Source organism: Thamnophis sirtalis, unplaced genomic scaffold (genome assembly GCF_051295495.1).
Source record: "Thamnophis sirtalis isolate CommonGarterSnake01/CBP01778 unplaced genomic scaffold, rThaSir2_p1.2 scaffold_3, whole genome shotgun sequence".
NCBI classification, from domain to species: Eukaryota; Metazoa; Chordata; class Lepidosauria; order Squamata; family Natricidae; genus Thamnophis; species Thamnophis sirtalis.
The window spans coordinates 28119922-28141590 of record NW_028261383.1 but is presented as its reverse complement, the minus strand read 5'-3'; the positions used below and the strand labels follow the sequence as shown (position 1 = coordinate 28141590).

General features: G+C 48.1%; 1 protein-coding gene across 3 annotated transcripts in view; it reads right to left on the bottom strand.

Annotated features, from left to right (window-relative positions):
- BAG6 (BAG cochaperone 6) overlaps nucleotides 1–21669 on the bottom strand; it is a 46191-nt gene that overhangs the window by 14744 nt on the left and 9778 nt on the right. For 2 of the 3 annotated variants that reach the window (XM_087708464.1, XM_087708465.1), the window contains exons 3-18: nucleotides 20598–20715; nucleotides 16892–17112; nucleotides 13884–13937; nucleotides 12823–12897; nucleotides 12543–12718; nucleotides 11602–11731; nucleotides 10378–10575; nucleotides 9926–10223; nucleotides 9208–9294; nucleotides 8999–9106; nucleotides 7521–7633; nucleotides 7338–7422; nucleotides 4708–5048; nucleotides 3486–3831; nucleotides 931–1100; nucleotides 37–90 (exon numbers count right to left, since the gene is read on the bottom strand). In XM_087708464.1, coding sequence (XP_087564590.1) covers nucleotides 37–90; nucleotides 931–1100; nucleotides 3486–3831; nucleotides 4708–5048; nucleotides 7338–7422; nucleotides 7521–7633; nucleotides 8999–9106; nucleotides 9208–9294; nucleotides 9926–10223; nucleotides 10378–10575; nucleotides 11602–11731; nucleotides 12543–12718; nucleotides 12823–12897; nucleotides 13884–13937; nucleotides 16892–17112; nucleotides 20598–20715 — 2574 coding nt within the window. The remainder of the gene's footprint in view (nucleotides 1–36; nucleotides 91–930; nucleotides 1101–3485; nucleotides 3832–4707; nucleotides 5049–7337; nucleotides 7423–7520; nucleotides 7634–8998; nucleotides 9107–9207; nucleotides 9295–9925; nucleotides 10224–10377; nucleotides 10576–11601; nucleotides 11732–12542; nucleotides 12719–12822; nucleotides 12898–13883; nucleotides 13938–16891; nucleotides 17113–20597; nucleotides 20716–21669) is intronic. The other variant, XM_087708467.1, reaches the window with a different exon arrangement.

Genomic DNA, 21669 nt, shown 5'->3' with positions numbered 1-21669 from the left:
TCAAAGCAAAGGAAGGAAAAGCAGAATCAGACTTACAAAACTCTCCCGGATGTATTCCTCCAAGCCATTGATCAAATTGTAGGTGGCCATCTGAAAGAAGCCAAAGGAGAGGGCAAATTATTGAACCTGAGCAGCAGTTAAAAAGCTGGAAGAATGAGAAAATACCAACACAGGAGGAAACTATTCGGAAGATAATGGAGTGTACCGAAATGAGTAGACTTACATTTGAAATTAGAGAACAGGAGGATGAGCAATTTTATAAGGTATGGGATTTGTTTTACCAATGGTTGGATTAAAAAAACCTGGATATGAAATTGTTTATTAATGTACTACTAGAAAGTTATAGTCATTGTTATGAAAGTTGTTTCTTTCTTTCTTTCTTTCTTTCTTTTTTTTTTTGCTATGAAATAGAGTGTTTGATCATATGACATACAAAGGACAATAATGTATTCCATGTACAAGAATGGGATGATTTGAATCCTATATATAATTGTAAGCATTGACCATGTAATACTGGTAAGATTTTTATATGTTAAATGGACTAATGATGATGTAATGAATAATTGATACATATATGAATTGAAATGTTCAATAACTACTTGGATTAGCAATGGGAAACTTTCTGGAGTTGAATATGTCACACTATAAGTATTGTATCGTCTGGATGATTAATATTAATGGTAACTTAAACACATAATGCTCAAAGATAGTGATGTATTTAGTTATGTTTGATGGATAATCAGTGATCTTATTTTTAATTGTAAAAACTGATGCACAAAAGTTTGTAACCAAACGACATGCTTGACGAAATTGAGGAAAGTTTTTTATATGAGTTGTTTTGTTTTTGTTGGTTTTAAAAATAAAAAATATATATTTATTTTAAAAAAAGGTGGAAGAAACAAGATCCGGGCGAGGAGGAGCCCATCTCACCCGGACGTTGCGGTCGGTGGGCTCCTGGCCGTGCAGGTACTCTTCCCGGAAGAAGCGGCTGAGCTGGGGCTGAATCCGCTGCAGGGGCTGGAACTGGCCGTGAAGCAGCATCACCATGTCAACCATGGAGAAGTTCTGGCAGATCAAAGAGAGCAGGTCTCCAAAGAAGCCTGCAAAACAAAGAGGAGCAAAAAATAAAGAGGCGGGCAGGGGGGGGGGGGTGAGGTGTCACCTGTGTTAGGGATGTAACCCTAGTCTTGGCTTGACAATGTATATAAGCCATGATTGTAACAAATGTATCTGTTACTTTAAATGTAAGAGAGAGATAATGGTTCCACCACTAAAGCGCGGTCGACTAAAGCGCGTGTCACTAAAGCGCGGTGACAAAACCGCACTGTCAAAACCGCGCGACAACAGCGCGCCGACAGAAGCACGCTGTAACATAACCCTAAAAATAACCCTAACCCTAACCCTAACTAAACCTAACCCTAAACCTAACCCTAAACCTTACCTTAAGTTAAATCGCGCTTCTGTTGGCGCGCTGTTGTCGGCGCTCTGTATTCGCGCGCTTTTGACATCGCGGTTTTAGTGCCGCGGTGTTGTCGGCGCGCTTTTGACTTTCGCGGTTATGTCGTGCCACGGAGATAATTGGATGCTATTGCTTTAAGCAACCATATAAGGAGGAAGGGACTTGTACTGAGTTCTCCCTGATGCTCCTGCTGTTTCCTGAGTTTCCTGATTTTACTGATCCTACTGTTGTTCCTGATAGTTACTGACTGTTACTGTATATGCTTAGTATTTGGAGAGAAGACTGTGTATAGGATGGTGGCTAGTCTGTATGTTAGTTACCTGTCTACATGGTGAATTGTGAGTTGAGCACTAAAGTTCCTGGTCGAGACCAGCAGGATTATTACCGCTTTATAAAACTTTAGTAAGAAGCCACACCTGGAACATCGCATCTGGTTTTGGTCACCAAATTACAAAAAAGACGTTGAGACGCTGGGAAAAAATGCAAATGAAGAACAACTAGACCTGCAATCCACTAGACCAGGGATCAGCAACCTTAAACACTCAAAAGAGCCATTTGGATCCGTTTCCCACAGAAAAGAAAACACTGGAAGCCACAAAACCTACCGAGGATCGAAAATCTTAATAAAATGCGTGCCGGCAGGCGTTGCACATTGGTGGTTGTGACACATATTTCGAGCGACAGGGAGCCGCAGCAGAGGGATGAAAGAGCCACATGCAGCTCCAGAGCCGCTGGTTGCTGGTCCCTGAACTAAACTGTTGCCTTCTGGCAGAAGGTACAGAACAATTAAAACTCAGACTTCTGAATAAGCTTTTATCCCAGAGCTCAACAATGAACTAGAGGACCACCCATCGGTGAGCTGTCGGACAGCACTACTTGGTCTGTTGTGTGGGTGCTTGGGGTGGTTTAGCGGTGGGGAATTTTTGGTGGGTGGGGCTGTGTTTGGAGATTGTCATGTGTGTTGGGCCTGGTCTCTGGGTGTTATATGTGAATTTCGTTGTATGAGTAGAAGTTGTGGGTGCTCCATCACTGGAGGTTTTGAAGAAAAGACTGGGCAGGCACTTGTCTGAAATGGTATTGGGCTTCCTGCTTGAACAGGACTATGAAACCTCCGAGGTCCCTTCCAATTCTATTCTGATTACCGTATTTTTCGGAGTATAAAACGCATCTTTTTCCCTCAAAAAAGAGGCTGAAAATCTGGATGCGTCTTATACACTGAATGCAGCATTTTTTGCCTCCTAAAACCCCGCCCCTTCACCAAAATGGCCGTGCAGAGCCCGTAGAAGGCTTTCAGAGAGCTCCTGGGGGCTGGGAGGGCAGAAATGAGCCTAAAAATGGGCTGTTTTTGCTCACTTTTGCCCCCCCCAACCCCCAGGAGCACTCTATAAGCTTCCTAAAGGCTATTCATGCCCTTTTTTTGCTTGTTTTTGGCCCCTCCATCCCACCCCACCAGCATTCTACAAGCCTTCTAAGGGCTATTCATGCCCTTTTTTGGAAAAAAACGAGCCTGATTTTCACAAAAAGCAGGTGTTCTTGGAAGGTCTGCAGAGTGCAAAATCTTTTTTAAAAAATTTTTTTGCCTCTTCAAAACCTTGGTGCATCTTATACTCTGGTGTGTCTTATACTCCAAAAAATAAGGTAATTGATTGGTGGAAGACTTAGCAGCAGGAGCACAGATAACTTGACTAGGCACATCCCATGGGGAAAAAACAACAGGGGAGTCTCTGGAAGAGCCAGTGAAGCCAACAAGTAGCTAAACAGGACTATTTTTAATCCCATGCTAGGCCCAGATGAGATGCTGGTGGATCAAAATGAACTCTAAACATGAACTCCTCATCTGCACTAGGAAACATGCCTACGTTGGGAGGGTTACAAAGACAGCAAGCCAAAGTCTCCGAATATTCAAAAATAAACCATTTCCTCCTTTTTTCTTTTTTTGACCACTCAACATGGTTTTGAGACTGAGGCCACGGGGGAGAAAGAGAGTAAAGAATACAGCAAGTCCCATAATCAAAGAAGGCCTTACCCAGAGCGCCTTCTGTGCCCGGCTCAAAGATGTTGCTGGTGCCGCTGAGGCGCTGGATGAAGTCGGCGATGCTCTCCGTGCTGCCTTGCTGGGCGCTGAGGGAGCCCATCATGGAGGACAGCACCCCCTGGACCACGCTGGTGAAGAACTCGGGAGGCAAAGCATCCGCTGAGGCGCCCCCGCGCCCCCCGCTGCCCAGGCTGGCCGAGAACCCCTCCGGTCCACTTTGGGGGGCCGAGGGAGGAGGGAGCGAAGAAGAAGCGGCCGGCTGTGGAGGAGGAGGAGGAGGAGGAGGAGGCGCCATCTGCTCGGGAGGGTTTGGGGGACCTCCCCCCATTTGCGTCGCCTGGGAGGAAAAAGGGAGAGAGACGGATGCTCGGAAAGAGCGGCAAGAAATTTGGGAGGTCTCAAGGCCCAGCTTCTTTTCAGTTCAAAAGAGAGGGAAGACTGACAGAGGAAGGAGTCTGGAAAGACAGATGGAGATCGGGAGAATTTGGCATTACGATTTCTAAGGAAGCCATCTTAGGATGGGATGCCCATGGAGGTTCTCAAAGCTGGATTCGGGCCCAGCATCTTCAGACCAATCATGATTTGAAAAAAGGAAAAGGGAACCAACAAGACAAACCTCCCCCCTCCCCCCAAAAAAACCCCCAGATTTTGGGGTGCCCAATGCAGGTGCTTTGTGGCTTAGTGCTGGCTCAGAGACTCGGGTGAGGTTGTCCTAGCCGGGCAGACAGACAAGCTGCTGTCATTCAGATGGTCCTTGTTCAAACACTCCTTCTCCAAACTAAAACAAGGAGAGGCAACTATTTGGGATGGAGGAAGGAAGAGAGAGAGAGAGAGAGAGAGAATGAGGAAGAGAGAGGAAGGAGAAAAGGAAGAGAGAATGAGAGAGAGAGAGAGAGAGAGAGAGAGAGAGAGAGAGAGAGAGAGAGAGAGAGAGAGAGAGAGAGAGAGAGAGAATGAAAGACAGGAGAGAAAGTGAAGTGAGGGAAGGGAGAGGGGTGAGGGGAAAGAGAGAGAAGGGAGGGGAAGGAGAGAGGGGGAGGGGAGAGAGCAGAGAGAAAGAGAAGGGAAGAGAGGGGAAGGGAAAGATGGGTGGGAGAGAAAGAAGGGAAGGAGAGAGAAAGAGAGAAAAGAGAAGGGACAGGAAAGAGGAAGGGAAAGGAAAAGAGGGGCGGGAGAGGCTGAGGGAGAGGGAGGGAGGGAGAGAGAAACTCACCTGAAGGAAGTCTGTCATGCCTTGCAGAAAAGCAGGCACGCCGGGCATAGCCACCGTGATGGTGGGAGACCCCACCCCTGCCACCCCCGCCATGCTGGAGCCTGCCGCCCCCAGGATGTTCCCCAGCAGTTGAGAGAACTGGAGCTCAGTGGCAGCCGCAGGAGTCTGGCCCGAGGGCATGGGACCTCCCGGGGCCCCAGCTGAACTGCCCCCCGCGGCCGTCGTGGCCGTGTTGGTGGTGCCAGCGCTGGCGGAAGCTGTGGGAGGGGAGGCAGAGGTGCTGGTGCTGAAAGTAGCGTGGCTGCTGACAGAGGTCGACGAAGAAGCCCCGCTGCCCTGAGCTGGAAATACAAGACAAGAGAGGGCCGCTGGATCAAGCAAGAGAAGGCGATGGCGGATGACGCCTAGTCTGCCATCAAACTTTCCAACAGCACTTAGATTTATATACCGCTTCATGGTGCTTTATAGCCCTCTCTAAGCACTTCTGCAGAGTCAGCCTATTGCCCCCACCCCCAACAATCTGGCTCCTCATTTTACCCACCTCGGAAGGACGGAAGGCTGAGTCAACCTTGAGCTGGTCAGGATCGAACTCCTGGCAGAGGGCAGTTAGCCTGCAATACTGCCTCCTAACCACTGCACCACAACGGGTGACCTTGCTGTCAATTCCCTTCCCAAAGAAGACAATCCACCACTAGAAATGGACCCTACAACTTCCGGTTCTGTTCTCCGATTCTTAAAGCATTCCAGGTCCTCCATTCCGAGTAAATTTCTAGCTCAAGAAAATCCACCCATTTTGGGCTTTGACACAGGTAGCCCTCGACTTACGACGGTTCATTTAGGGATCGTTCAAAGTTACGACACCGGGGGGAAAAACTAGGACTGATGACCGTTTTTTTCACTTATGACCACCGCAGTAACCCCATGACCGTGTGATCAAAATTCAGAACGCTTGGCAACTGACTCATATTTATGACAGTTGCAGTGTCCTGGATCACAGGATACCCTTTTTGTGACCTTTGGACCAGCAAAGTCCATGGAGAAGCTAAGAGTCACTCAACAACCGTTTTGTAACTTAACAACTGCAGTGATTCACTAAACAGCCGTGGCGAGGAAGGTTGTAAAAGGGAGCAAAACTTATTTAGCAACAGAAAGTTTGGATTCCACTGTGTTTTTAAGTCGAGGAATACCTGTACTTCTACCCTGCCTTCCTCCCTCCCTCCTTCTCCCTTTTTTGAAAATACCATATTTTTCGGTGTATAAAAGGCACCGGAGTATTAGACAGACCAAGATTTTGAAGAGGTAATTTTTTAAAAAAAAGTTTCTGCACTCCGAAGGCCTCCCAAACCCTCTGCCCATCTCATTTTGTATGGAAAATGGGGCATGCAGAGAGTTTGAGAGACCTGCAAAGTGCTCCTGGGGATTGGGGAACAAAAGTGAGCCAAAAACTGCCCGTTTTTGCGAAAACGGGTCTGTTTTTTTGCAAAAAAAAGAGGGGGGCATGCATAGGCTTTGGGAGGCTTGTAGAGTGCTCCTGGGGGTTGGGGGGCAAAAACGAGCAAAAAACGGCCTTTTTGCTCGTTTTTGCTCTTCCCAGCCCCCGGGAGCACTCTGGAAGCCTCCTAAAGGCTATGCACGGCCATTTTGGTGAAGGGGCGGCGTTTCAGGCAGTCAAAAATGCTGTATTCAGTGTATTAAGACGCATCTAGATTTTCACCCTCTTTTTTTGAGGGGAAAAGGGTGCATCTTATACTCCAAAAAATACGATAAGTTTTAAATAAACCCACTCCGATAAGATCTCACAGGATGGGCCTTCTCCGGGTGCCGTCAACTAGACAATGTCGTTTGGCGGCTCCTCGGGGGAGGGCCTTCTCTGTAGCTGCCCCGGCCCTATGGAACGATCTACCCCCAGAGATCCGGACCCTCCCCACTCTCGCGGCCTTCCGCAAGGCTATTAAGACCTGGCTTTTCCAGCAGGCCTGGGGCTGTTGACCTCTTGAATGAGGTCCAGCCTCACTAAGGTTGAGTGCATGTTGTGTCTTTTTTAACTTGCCTTGCCTTCTAGTTTATAAACTTTTTAGTATTCTTTTTAATTGTTTTTATGTAAGCCGCCCGGAGTCCTTCGGGATTGGGCGGCATATAAATTTATTAAACATTAACATTAACAAACATTCCTGCATCTCAAACTCCTCAGCTGTAACGTTCCCGTGGTTTGCCCATGAGGCCAATGTTGAGAAAAGACAGGACACAACCTTTCTCGGGATGGAGTGACCCAGATTGGGGGTCTGAGAGCCCCTTTTATTGAGATAGGACAAAGGCAGGAGGAGCAATAGCATGTGCTTAAAAACAGCCTGTAAAACTACAATTTCTAATCTACTGCTCAGGGAAGTTCTGTCTATATATGGTCAAATCATGGGCGTCATTGGTAGGGCACATCTCAGGATGTTATGTTATGAACTATCAGGATGTTATGGAGTTTTAGGAGTTTGTTTTCTCCTGTGTGGTTCAGCGTGGCTCTGCATGCCCTGGTATGAACTGGGCCATGGGTGACCGCTACGCCTACACAAGGAACTATATTACAACACTCAGCCCTCACTCCGGGACGCCCAGGATCCCTGTCCATGGAAACTTACCCACTATCACAGGCTGCATGAGAAGCTGTCCCACCAATCCGCTGATCATCTGGGCTAAGGAAGCATTGCCACCCATGCCTGGGCCCTGTGTGGAAAGGAGGAGGTTTTATTTCAAGAGGCGGAAAGTACCACGGATAAAGCGCCCCATCACCCACCAAGATCTCCCACCGCTCGGGTCCTCACCCCTTGTCCTACTCCCTGGGGAGACCCCGCGTGGGTGGGCCGCACGGAAGGAGCAGAAGGCCTGGCAATCACTACGCGTGTCGGAGCCGATGGGAAACTGGGGACCTGCTGGCCTAGAGCACACACACAGACAAAAAAAAAAGAGAGAACGTGGGTAGTCCTTGAAATACGACGTTCATTTTGTGACCATTCAAATTACGACAGCAACGGGAGAAGTGACTGACCGTTTGACAGTTATGACTTTGGTGGCATTCTCCAGGATTACGCAATCAAAATTCAGAACCCTTGGCAACTGCTTCATACTTGCGACCGTCGCTGTGTCTTGAGGTTATGAGATCCCCTTTTGAGACTGGCAAGCAAAGCCAAGGGGGAAGCCAGATTCACTTAACAACCGGACTAGTAACTTATCAACCGCAGGGATTCACTTAACAACTGTGGCAAGAAAGGTTGTAAAATGGGGCAAAACTCACTTAACAAACATCTCACTTAACAACAGAAATTTGGGGCTCAATTGTGGTCGTAAGTTGAGGACTACTTATATATCAAGATCAGGGTCTTGGGCACTCCACGGAGGAGGCTTAGCTTTCAGGGATCTGGCAGATCCGCCCTGCTCCCCGTTTCAGGGAGAACACCCCTTGTTACAAGTAGTCCTTGACTTACAATCACAATCGAGCCCAAAATTTCTGTTGCTAAGTGAGACAGTTGTCAAGTGAGCTTTGCCGCATGTCACAACCTTTCTTGCCACAGTTGTTAAGTGAACCGCTGCAGTTGTTAAAGTTAGTCGCACGGTTGTTAACTGACTCTCGCTTCCTCAGGGACTTTTGCTTGTCAGAAGGTCGCAAAAGGGGATCACAAGACTCCAGGACACTGCATCCGTCACAAATATGAGTCAGTTGCCAAGCGTCTGAATTTGGATCACGTAACCCTGGGGAGGCCTGCAAGGATTGGAAGCGGGAATAACGGTTGTCACTTTTCAGTGCTGTTGTAATGTCAAACAGTCACTAAATGAACTCTTGTTAAGTCGAGGGCTACCTACCCAGTGGTGGGATTCAGCCGGTTCGCACCGGTTCAAGTGAACCGGTGGTTAAAATTACCCACCCACCTCCCACTATCAAAGCGGATCCTAGGCTCTGCGCTGCAGTGAAGAAACAGGCAACAGAGCAGCTGGCACGAGGGAAGGTGAAGGCCCCTTTCTCTTTCTTCTCCCTGCTCCTCCTCCTTTCCTCGTGCCGGCCGCTCCATTGACCATTTCTCCATTGCAGAGCAGTGCAGCGCCCGGGATCAACTACTGATTTGTCCAGGGTCAGGTTGGCCGCCGCAGGAGGCTCGTCCTCCATGTGCGGCAGAACTGGAGGACGAGGAGGGGTCATGCCTCCCACAACAGCCAACCTGACCCTGGGCCAACCGGTTGTTAAATTATTATGAATCCCACCACTGTACCTACCTACATGCTTCCTTTCTCCTCCTTGGTTGCTTACCTGTAGCTGCTGAGGCTGCCGCTGCCATGGCTTGTTGTGTTATCTGGTGGGCAACCGCCTGCATGAACTCCGGTGGGAGGCTGGGTAGAGGCATGTGGGCACCGCTACCTGGAGAGAAGCAACGGCAGAGCACGAGGCGAAATCAACAGGGCCGGAAATGGGCAAACCCACAGCCGGACCCCCAGATCGGCAGGACCCATTTTCCTTACCCATCCCTTGGGAGTGTCCGGTTGAACCAGCGGGCCCCATTGATGGCACTCCACCGGCACTGCCACTGCCCAACTGGGAGCTGGAGTCTAGAGAGGGAGAAAAGGAAGTGGACTTCAAAAATTGATCGTAGATCAATTTCTTTCCCCTGATTTCTCTTTCTCTGGATGGTCTGGATTTCACTTCATGTAATATTTCTCCCACCCCCTCCCCAGTAACCCAGCTGCTTGTCAGGGCGCGCACAGGCTCCGCACACTGTGGAACAAAGGCACATGCAGGAAGCAACTTTGTTCGTTTTGTTCGGTTTAAACTCTGAAACTCCGTTTTGACTCTGTGCTCCGCGTGTGGCCTTGTAATTGCCAATTAGGTCTTTGGCAGCGTTTCAAGGGAGATAAAGATAGGTGCTTCTCCGGAAAAACTGTGACAAACTTCTATCGGACTCTTTACAAACTATTTGGGACTCCTTACGGGCCGTGAATGAACATAATTCACAGCCGTTGAAACAAAAAGAGGGTTTGGGGGACTAAGTGCGTGCTTTTCACTGCCTCAGGAAGCCTAGGTCAGAACCTCATTGAGTTACTGAAACATCTGCAAGAAAACAACCAAGCTCAGAAACCCCCCAAGACCCCAAAGTTCACCCCTGAGCTACAAATATTGTCTTCTACTGAGTATAACCTTCCAAAACAGCCCTGATCTCTCTATCAGGACTCCCAAACTCACCCTGTATGTTCATGTGCATCATAACCATAGGCTCGACTGTCTGGTGTGAAATGCGGATGACACGGGGGTGCCCAGGTTGAGAGGCCTGCGGCGGGACAGGGGTGACCCCCGGGGAGTGGGAAGGAGGTGAGCCTTCGGAGGGCTGAGTCGACTCCACGGGACTGGAAGTGCGAGGCTGAGCTGTGGGAGTGGCCTGGGCAGCAGCAGCGGCGGCAGCAGCAGCCGCCGAGCCTTCTAGGTTGGTCTGGACGGTGCGGCCACCGTTGCCCGTCATGGTGACGGTGGTTCCAACGTTAATCTGAAGCGAGAACACGGGAGGAAGAAACAGGGGGTCTTCTGTGCTCTCCCTCGCTGAGCTCTCTTCGCCCAGCCGAGGGAAACCGGAGCCATGACCCACATCCATTTCCCGGTTTGAGGAAAGGCACCCCGGCCTTCAGGGGCTGAGGCCTCACCTGGATAGGGATGGCGGCTTGCTGCAGGACCATGGGAGCTGTGTAATGGGACATCGGCCGCACCACGTGGAGGTGGCGGGGGGCGCTGCAGGAGAGATTGCAGCGCAAGTCCGAGAGGGCGACAAAGGTGTTACCCAGCAGGCGCAGCGACTCTCCCACCAGGTTGATAATACGTTGGTCCTCTTCGCGCCCTTCCGTCTGGCAAAAGAAAAGCAGGGGATTTGAATAAAATGAAGCGGGGGAGGCAAAGCCTAAAAATCACCCCCAAACCTCGCTGAGTCAGATCAAAAAAACCTCTGAGCCCAGAAAAGGAGCGTGCGGCTCAGGTGATTAGGACGCCGGCTTGGAGGCTAGCAAGCCTACGTTCGAGACCCAAGCAATGCTGAGGGGAAGGGTGAGCTCCCGTCACTTGCTCCAGCTTCTTGGTGGGGACACAAAAATAGCAGTAGCAATAGCAGTTAGACTTATATACCGCTTCATAGGGCTTTCAGCCGTCTCTAAGCGGTTTACCGAGTCAGCATTATTGCCCCCACAGTCTGGGTCCTCATTTCACCCACCTCGGAAGGATGGAAGGCTGAGTCAACCTTGAGCCGGTGAGATTTGAACCGCTGAACTGCAGATAGTAGTCAGCTGAAGTGGCCTGCAGTACTGCACCCTAACCACTGCGCCACCTCGGCTCCTTCCATGGGTGTACCTGTTCTGTGGATGTAGCTTGGTGGGCGTGACATGGCTTGGTGGGCGTGGCAGGGGAAGGATACTGCAAAATCCCCATTCCTTCCCGATCAGCTGGGACTCAGGAGGCAGAGAATTGATGGGGGTGGGGCCAGTCAGAGGTGGTATTTACCGGTTCTCCAAGCTACTCAAAATTTCAGCTACCGGTTCCCCAGAACTGGTCAGAAGTTGTTGAATACCACCTCAGGGTGTCCCGCAGGGAACGGTGATGTCACCAGCTGATCCTTTCAACCCGGAAGCGCTTTAAACAGCGGCTCAGACCCAAACAGGATGGGGGAACCAAGCCGAGAACTGAGGCCTCTTCAACCGAAGGACTGAAGGCCAGCGCATACATCGAAAGAATACTTTTAATGACAAACCGAATGGTTTCGATGGAAATAAAGACACTGACCCAGCTTCAGATCCCCAGCAAATGCGGAAATAAGGGGTAAAATGGCGGCTTCCCAGGTCAAAGTTCAACTTTCGTTTTTTTTAAAACCAGACATCTCTTACGTTGTTGTTGTAGTCGGCAGTGCCAGCAGTTCCCAGGACCTCCTCGTATCTCTGCAGGAAAGGCTGGAGTCTGCTCTCCAACCCACGAAGCTCGCCCAGAACCTCCACATACTCTCCAGGTGACGGGTGGCTACGGGAACAGAGAAAGGCCCTCACCATCTTGCTCAGTGACTGCCCTTTGCCTCCTCTGGGAAACAACTCGTATCCCTCCAGCTCAAGGCTGCCCCTTTACCTTTACTTGGTACAGCCCACCTCTATAGTTCCCACCAAGGTTCCTCATCTGCCCTGATCTGTTGGCACCAGGCTGGTTTAAGGGGGGGAGGGAACTCCACGTAGTCCACCCTAGAGAGCTCTTGACATCTCTTTGTCAGCGTTCTGACCGAGGCTTCCCAAGAGCACGAAACAAACTCCTTGTCCCGCAAAAACCTCTTTTACTAATTTACTGTGAATTCTGCTCATTCACAGCCGGCAAGGAGGATTTACAATCAAAGACCTTATCTGGTTTGGAGAGCTGCCAGCCCCATATCTGCAGAACTTGGCAAGGAGTCTTGGAGAGTCACGAACCAATTAAGCAAACTAATTGTCTCCTGCAAACTCCACTCCCCTTTTGCTCCTCTTTTATTTCCCCTGGGAGGGGCCATTCACCGTCCACCTGTGGCCTTACTCCCAAGTCGACCCCTGTTCTTCAGCTGTTCCCTTCGTCTGGCAACTCTGTGCAAGCGCACACTGGGAAGAGGCTCCAGCTGTTTGTCTGCCTCACTGATGTCTGATTCTGAAGCCAGATGGCCTTGTTCCCCTCTGCCTCCGACACAGAGCCCTCATCTGAGCCTTCCCCAGACTCCAGGACTGGTCCAGGTTCCTCCCCAACCTCCTCACTATCCGAATCTGCTGCCAGCTCCACTGGCCACTAGCGGGCCATAACAGGCAGGCAGCTTCCTTACTTGGGGGCAGCTGCTTCAGTCCCCGGGGGAGGCTCACTCCCAGAGGGCGGCGTTTCCTCTGCTGGCGTGGGCTCCTGGGGAGGCTCTGATTCGGTGCCCGTCATTGGCTCCCTTTCAGTCGGGCTGCCAGATGGCGTATCCTCGGATCCCACAGCACTATGGTCACTGGTGTTACCCTAAAGAAAAGGAACAGGGGGATCTCCAGGCCCTGGAAGGCGTTTCCGGGCCGCGATTCTACATTCCTGCTTTGTGTTCCCCGGAGTTAAAAACTGGCTCTCACCTCTAGTCGGTTCAGGATACCTTGAATGTCCCGTAACATATGCTGGGCCATAACAAGACGGACACGAGGTTCACTCTGTGAGGAGGAAAAAAACGCCCTGTTATTGGAAGGCCTGAGAGGACCTCGAATCAGAATTCCTCCTGCCCTCTAGATCCCTCCTTGGGTAAAACCAACTCTTCTCATTTCTTGATTTCCTTAAGGCCATGTCTGGGCCCTCCCCGAGTTGAATCGACTCACCCCACAGCCCCTTTCTAAATCTGTGATCATCCTGCCTCCTTTTCAGTTTTGACCCGTATTGCTTTTCTACTTACTTGGTCCCTCAAGTTAAGGTTTGTTTCCTATAACCATGATGGCTCTGCTAAGCCCTCGGGCAGAAAGAACCCCTATGTGCTACTAACACAAAACCTCCCTGTCTAACAGAAGAGGCAGACGGGGAACCTAAGATCATTTAAATAAAGGAGACATCAAGCTTTCTATGTCCCAATTTCCTCCATCTAAGGCAGAGGTCCTCAGACTTTTTAAACAGGGGGCCAATTCATGGTCCCTCAGACTGTTGGGGGGGGGGGCAGACTGCCTGGGCGGGTGTGGCTAGGTGGTCATATGTCTGGGCAATTCTTCTATCCCTGAAGAATTGCAAATATTTTTCACATTGAGAGTCTTCCTAAATTGAGCTTTCCAGAGTCTAAACATCTTTTTTCTGTCATGGTGACCAAAACATTTCAATCAGCAAACTTTGTAAAAATAAAAAAAGTAAAAGGTGGGGGGACTTTTCTAGAAGTCAAATAACAATCTAAGCCCGTTTCTCAACCTTGGCGACTTTTAAGTCCTGTGGACTTCAGCTCCCAGAATCCCCCAGCCAGCTGGCTGGGGAATTCTGGGAGTTGAAGTCCACAGGACTTAAAAGTCGCCAAGGTTGAGAAACACTGATTCTAAGCGGCCTCTCAATCAACCAGATATCCTTACATCATGCTACAATCAAGAATCCCGGTTATGCCCCCCATATTAAAACAAATCCATCCATTTTAGCATTAAAATTCTGTCCTTCCCAACGCAACTTGTACCTGAATAGGAGCCTGGTCCATATTTATATGAACGTCCACAGACGATCCATCGTTCTTTGGAAAGCAGGGAGTGGGAAATAGACAGAGAAAAAAATTAAAAGGACCAAAAAGAAAAAAGGAGGTAGGTGTGTGCAGGAGAAAAGAACAAAACAGAGCAGAAAGAAGGTAAAAACTAAAATAAAACCACACACAACCCAGTAGATCAAATTGCAACATCATCCAAGGGCTGCTTCCCACCCCAGTGTGGTAGATTCTTGAAATTACACATCACTTGAAAGATACTTTTCTTGAAATAACGCCAAATACCAAGGTTTATTATTTTCATGGCTTTCCCTGTCACAAATCACGATTAGTACACCGTTCGGACATGAATGTGCGCTCTTCGGAGTTTGTTTATGCTCCTGTGAATTCATGGCCGTGTATCACGAGTCCAATAACTTCCCAAATAGGTGCAGGAGTAAAAAGAAATATTAATTATGAAGATAAAGGTAAGGGTTCCCCTCGCACATATGTGCTAGTCATTCCCCAGTGTTCATCTCCATTTCAAAGCCGAAAAGGCAGTGCTATCCGAAGACATCTCCTTGGTCATGTGGCTGGTATGACTAAAGGCCGAAGGCGCATGGAACTTTGTTACTTTCCCACCAAAGGTGGTCCCTATTTTTTCTACTTGCATTTTTTACATGCTTTCGAACTGCTACATTGGCAGAAGCTGGGACAAGTAACGGGAGCTCACTCCGTTACGTGGCGCTCGGGATTCGAACTTCCGTCCTTTCTGATTGACAAAACTCAGCATCTTAAGTCACTGAGCCACCACATCCCTTTATTTAATTTACCTTCAATAATTATTGGAAGGAACAAATAATGACTTTCAAAGAGGCCTTCTAGAATTCTTTAGCCACTTCTTGTTTCGGTTTTTATTTTTATTCCGCGTGCACCACAAAGGAATTAGAAACAGGGTTTTTTTTTTAAAGATGGGGCAGAATTCTATTGGAGGTACCGTATTTTTCGGAGTATAAGACGCACCAAGGTTTTGAAAAGGCAAATTAAAAAATAAAAGGTTTTGCACTCTGCAAACCACCCAAAAATGCCCGTTTTCGTGGAAATGGGCCCAGTTTTTTTTTGTTTTTTTTTAAAGGGCATGAATTGTCTTTGGGAGGCTTATAGAGTGCTCCTGGGAGCTGAGGAGCAAAATTGAGCAAATAACGGGTCGTTTTTTGCTCATTTCTGCCCTCCCCAGTCCCCAGGAGCTCTCTGAAAGCCTTCTAAAGGCTCTGCACAGCCATTTTGGTGAAGGGAGCAGTGTTTCGGGAGGCAAAAAATGCTGTATTTAGTGTATAAGACACACCCAGATTTTCAGCCTCTTTTTTCAGGGAAAAAGGTGTGTCTTATACTCTGAAAAATGCGGTAGATTGCACTGATTTCAAAGGGGCTGAATTCCAAATGGACACACTCAGAAATGTGGGTCCTCAGGCATGGAGGTTCATAGGCTAAACATCCCTAAATGTTTATTATTCGAAGCATATTCACCAGGCTGTGTAATTTCAGAAAAGGCTTTCGCAATACCCGCTTTGCTTGCCACTCTGTTCTCAAATATAAGCCCTCTTCCCAAACCTTGTTTAAAGATGGATACAGGCTACCTGGACGATCATCAAGTCAGGAATACAGAGAAAGATACGAGAGGGAGAGAGAAGAGAGAAGGAGATTGATCCTGACCAGCCCCAGTAAGGTACATCCCCCCCACCCAAGAGATTGTCATTTCTTAGTATGGCTGAATATAAGTAGTCCTCGGTTTATGACAGTTCATTTAGTGACCTTTTGAAGTTACAACAGTACTGGGGGGAAATGATTGAAGACCGTTTTTCACACTTACGACCGTTGCCACATCCCCAACAGTCCACGTGATTTACATTCAGATGTTTTGACAACTGACTCACATTTATGACAGTGGCAGTGTCCCGAGATCAGGTGATTTCCCTTTTGCTAACCTTCTGAGCAGTAAAGTTCAACGGGGAAACCCAGATTCACTTAACAACTGTGCGACTCATTTAACAACAGCGGCGGTTCAGTTAACAAAACGGGAGAAGGAAAGTCATAAAAAATGGGGCAAAAACTCAAAATCCGTTGAACAAAATTTCTCACCCCAACGATCGCGTGATCGAACTCCAGACACTTGGCAACTGACTCACTTTTATGACGGTGGCAGTGTGCCGGGGGATCATGCGATCACCTTTGGCAAACCTTCTGACAAGTAGAGTTCAACGGGGAAGCCAGTGATTCGCTTAGCAACTGTGGCAAGGAAAGTCGCAAAGCGGGACAAAACTCCCTTAGCTTACTGGTGAAATACAATTTTTTTTACTACCGGTTCTGTGGGCGTGGCTTGGTGGGCGTGGCTTGGTGGGAATGCCAGGGGAAGGATACTGCAAAATCTCCATTCCCTCCCCACTCTGGGGCCAGTCAGAGGGTGGTCTTTGCTGGTTCTCCGAACTAATCAAAATTTCCGCTACTGGTTCTCCAGAACCCGTCAGAACCTGCTGGATTTCACCCCTGCCTTAACGTACATCTCGCTGACCCGCAGAAATGTTGAGGCCCATTGCAGTCGTAAGCCGAGGACTACCTATTATTCTTTTTTAAATCTCCCAAGTAAGAGGAAGGCCCTGTAGGCGTTTCCAACCCTCTTCCTCTCTATCCGTATCACACACAGTAATCGCTAAGACAGGCAGAACAGAAGCACAAGACAGACTTTATTCTGGCTGTATTACGTTGGTTGTATCAACACACCCCTCCAACTCAGGAATGACAGTCCAGGAACAGCTGACAGTGACCCCGCCCTGTGCAAAGGCAGAAAGGGGGAACCCAAAGCAACCCGCCTCCTGCTCCCCACTACCACGTAGTAGCGCAGACAAGTTCCCTTCACGTTTTTATTAACGGGAAGGGGCGAAACCATTTAGGGAGAGCCCGAATACTTCCCCTTGCCCCGCAGGGGGAGCAACTCTCTGGCTAAAACTCACTTGTGTGGGTGGCTGTGGGTCCATAATGCTTACTGGTAAGTTGAAGGTTCCCACCATAACGTAACTGTTGGCGTTGCGGTCATGGACAGTGGAACCTGACCCCCGGGGTCCCGTGTTGTTGTGAGGGGCGGAGGACAAGCCTGCTCCTGAAGGCCCTCCTGAGGGCGACTGGGTCTGGGGAGGTGCGCGTTCCACCAGGTGGATGACTTTGCCTCCAACATCTGCCAAAAAAACGAAACAAACCAGGATACATGATCGGATTTCCTTAAAGGAGTTCTCATTCCAAGCCTTGAAGCCTTAAATAGCAAGAGCACTTAGACTTATATACCGCTTCACAGTGCCTTTAGAGCTCTCTCTAGGCGGTTTACAGAGTCAGCCTATTGTCCCCCAAACAATCTGGGTCCTCATTTTACCCACCTCGGAAGGATGGAAGGCCGAGTCAACCTTGAGCCTGGTGAGATTTGAACTGCTGAACTGCAGCTAGCAGTCAGCTGAAGTAGCCTGCAGTACTGCACTCTAACCACTGCGCCCCCTCGGCTCTAAGATCTAAAATTTAAGTTTTTAAGATGAGATTGGACAGCCGTTTGTCTGAAATGGTATAGGCCCGTGACGGCGAACCTATGGCACGCGTGCCCAAAGTGGCACACAGAGCCGTCGCCTGGCACACGTGGTATCGCCTGTTCCTCTTCTGGGTTTCTGGTGCACATGCGAGCACGCCAATCAACTGGCTTTCGCATGTGCGGCAGTGCCAGAAACTGAAAAGTTGAGTCTTCCATTTTCTGGAGTGTGCATGCCCGCCAGCCAGCTGATCGTCACACATGCATGTGCACTGGAAAACTGGAAGTATGTGTGCTAGAAACCGGAAGTTCGTGCACCGGAAACCGGAAGTTCGTTTCCCAGTATCCGCATGTCCCCTGGGCAGCTTCCCCGACGAGCGCGAGTGGCCACTCCCCTTTTGGCACTCTGTGCCGAAAAGATTCGCCATTGCTGGTATAGGCTTTCCTGCCTGAGCAGGAGGGTTGGACTAGAAGACCTCCATGGTCCCTTCCAACTCTGTTATTCCGCTGTGTTACCCCCATTCCGTTCTTGGCAGAGCCCCAGTGGTGAAGTGGTTAGAATGCAGATGTTATGGTTCCAAGCAATGAACCCAAATGAATCAGGACTCAGAAGCCCCATTCAAACTTGAAAGACCTTATTATTGAGTAAACTCTATCGGCACTTAGAAAGCTGAAAGTTGAAAGCTAACTCTGGGTAATTCCCACGCTTCAGAGTAATAAAAAGAATAGAAACTTCCCACTCACCCCCTCATATGTCATGTTATAGTTTACCCCACAATCTCAGCAGATGTTCGTTGCCATGACCTTGGCTCCTACGCTGCATCTGATGGATGTTTTGTCTAGTGGACCCAGATACCGCATTCCAGTTCCTTCCAACTTCCCCCCTTCCCCCTCCCCAAAGAGTGGCAACTAAGTAAATGTGGCCTCGGCCCATAGTCATTTAGAAGTTGTCAGCAGTACTGCAGGCTACTTGTGCTAACTTGCCAGCTGACTGCAATTTGACAGTTTGAATCTCACCAGGCTCAAGGTTGACTCGGCCTTCCCTCCTTCCGAGGTGGGTAAAATGAGGATCCAGATTGTTGGGGGCAATAGGCTGACTCTGTAAACCGCTTAGAGGAGGCTGTAAAAGCCCTGTGAAGCAGTGTATAAATCTACATATTATTGCCTCAGATTGTTGACAAGGATGACCAACACTGCTTCTTAAATATAAAACTGGACGTCCGCGTGGGATTTGATCTGTACTTCCCCAATTTCCAAACCGTTGATGTTTCTGCTGCAAATCTATATCTCTTCATCTCAGGAGGTGTCCAAACTTGGGAATTTTAAGACTTGTGGACTTCAACTCCCAGAATTCCCCAGCCAGCCATGTTTGAGCGCCCCTGCTTTATCTGGACCTGAACATCCGAAGAAATAAACCTGGATTTGTACAGTGAATCATCCTTAAACTGTAGAATTTGTCTGTGCCTAGTAAATATACTATATATAGGAAAGTCCAAACTGCATCCTTGGGAAATTTAATGAAGCTGGGAGATTTCCTCACCAGCCATGCCCTTGCTCAAAACATATTCATCCTTAATAAGGTTGTACATGATACAGATAGTCCTCAACAATTTGTTTAGTGTTGAGTGACCGTTTCAAGTTACAACAGCCCTGAAAAAAAGTGACTTATGACCGTTTTTCAAACTTACGACCATTGCAGCATCCCTGTGGTCACGTGATCAACATTCAGACACTTGTCAATTGACTCGTATTTATGGCAAGCCGTCGCATCCAGCGGTCATGTGACCACTTTTCACAATCTTTTGACAAGCAAAATTAATGGGGAAGCCAGAGTCACTTAACAAATGAAAAGAAAAAGAATTCTCTATTGGCCAAGTGTGATTGGACACACGAGGAATTTGTCTTTGGTGCATACGCATTGAACAAAATACTAATTTCACAACTGCAGTGATTCACTGAACTATGGCAAGAAAGGCTGTAAAAATGGGGGGAAACTCACTTAAACAAACGTCCCACTTAAATTTTGGGCTCAATTGTGGCCGTTAAGTCGAGGACTACCTGTATGCATATATAATAAATATAATATAATATAATATAATATAATATAATATATTATAATATAATATAATATAATATAATATAATATAATATAATATAATATAATATAATATAATATAATATAATATAATATAATATAATATAATAATATAATATAATATAATATAATATATATTACTATTATTTTATTGTAATATATATATACATACAAGATGTACAGGATGTACCTTATTTTTATTTTTCGGAGTATAATATGCACCAAGATTTTGAAGAGGCAAATTTTTTTTAAAAGTTTTTGCACTCTGCAGTCCTCCCAAAAACGGCCTGTTTTTCGTCAAAAAAAAGGGCATGAATAGCCTTTAGGAGGCTTATAGAGTGCTCCTGGGGGCTGGGAAGGGGCAGAAACGAGCAAAACGAGCAAAAAATGGACAGTTTTTCACGAAAAAAGGTGTCAAAAAAAAGGCACGCATAGCCTTTAGGAGGCTTCCAGGCGGGGGGGGGGGGCAAAAATGAGTAAAAAGCAGCCCATTTTTCTCTCATTTCTGCCTCCCCCAGCCCCCAGCAGCACTCTATAAGCCTCCTAAAGGCTCTGCACGGCCATTTTGGCAAAGGAGGCGGGGTTTCGGGAGGCCAAAAATGCTGTATTCAGTGTATAAGATGCATCCAGATTGTCACTCTCTTTTTTGAGAGGAAAAGGTGCATCTTATACTCCAAAAATGTACAGTACGTACATTTCCAAACATGCATGCATGTAAGCAGGAAACCAGTTGGTAAAGAAAGAGGTAACCGCTTTATTTCCCAACCTGAATGTCTCAAGACCAATTTCAAACTTTTATGCCAACAATTTTACACTCCACCATAATCCAGCGGTTATGAGTCTCTGCCAAAATAAGTCCGGGGCGAGCGCCTCATACTAACTATGAATTTTATTCTGGCCAGCCTTTATTGGAAGCAGAACACTAACGTTTTGGGGGGTTTTTCCCAGGGTGCACTTGTCCGTATCCTGGGTCAGAACCCCTCCCTGTCTCCCAAACCATGTTCACTTCAAACCCCACCACCACCCCTCAACCTTCTCTTGGTTCCCAACTCACTGTATTCTTTCAACTTCTTGTCATCTTGTAGCACTCTCCCTTGGTAGATGAGGCGCTGTTTTTCGGAGGGAATGTTGACTGAGCCCGCTATGTGGTCCTTGAACTCTTTCACGGTGATCTACGGAGAAAAAGGAAAACTGAAAAGAAAAAAGGGGGGAAAAAACCACCAGGAGGAAACTCTCTTCCCACTATTCCTTCATCAGAACCTGGCCCCTCTATGCAGTGGTGAAATTCAATTTTTTTTAACTACCAGTTCTGTGGGCATGGCTTGGTGGACGTGGCAGGGGAAGGATTCTGCAAAATCTCACTCTGGGGCCAGCCAGACGTGGCATTTGCCGGGTCTCCGAACTACTCAAAATTTCCGCTAACGGTTCTCCAGAACCTGTCAGAACCTGCTGGATTTCACCCCTGCCTCTATGGCACCTGCCTAGGAAAGGCCAAACAAGGAAGGAAGCTCCTCGGGGGGGGGGGGCATTTTTGCCCTCCCCAGGCTCCAGGAAAACCTCCAGAGCCTGGGGAGGGAGAAAACAGCCAGCCCCAGCCCTCCGAAAGCCTGAAAATCAGCTGTCCAGCGCATGCATGCATGCTGGAACTGACGCCTCGCGTGCCAACAGATATGGCTCCGTGTGCTACCTGTGGCATGCGTGCCACAGGTTCACCCTCTTGGCCATAGGATAACTCTGGGCAGCTTACACTTACATGTAAGTTAAGACATAAAAAGTTAAAATTAAACTGCCTTGCTTAACAACAAAACTATGGGACCAAATTGTGGTCAGAAGGCAAAGACCACCTGTAACTATCATTTCTTCCTAGAGGAATTGAATATTTAACCGCTGTTCCTTTCAGACTTTGGGCTGTAGGTTTATTGCATTTGTTCGTCACACCATTCCTTCAGATATCCTTTTTTTAAAAAATTCTTCTTGACTAACAAATAGGCCCAGGGATCTTCTGTTCGTAATCTGTTAACTTAAAGCAGGTAACTGTGAGTTCTGCAAAATAACCCCGATACAATGCTGAGATACCCCAGGCATAGAAACGACAGTCCCATCCACTTTCGTGCTGTTATCCAAAT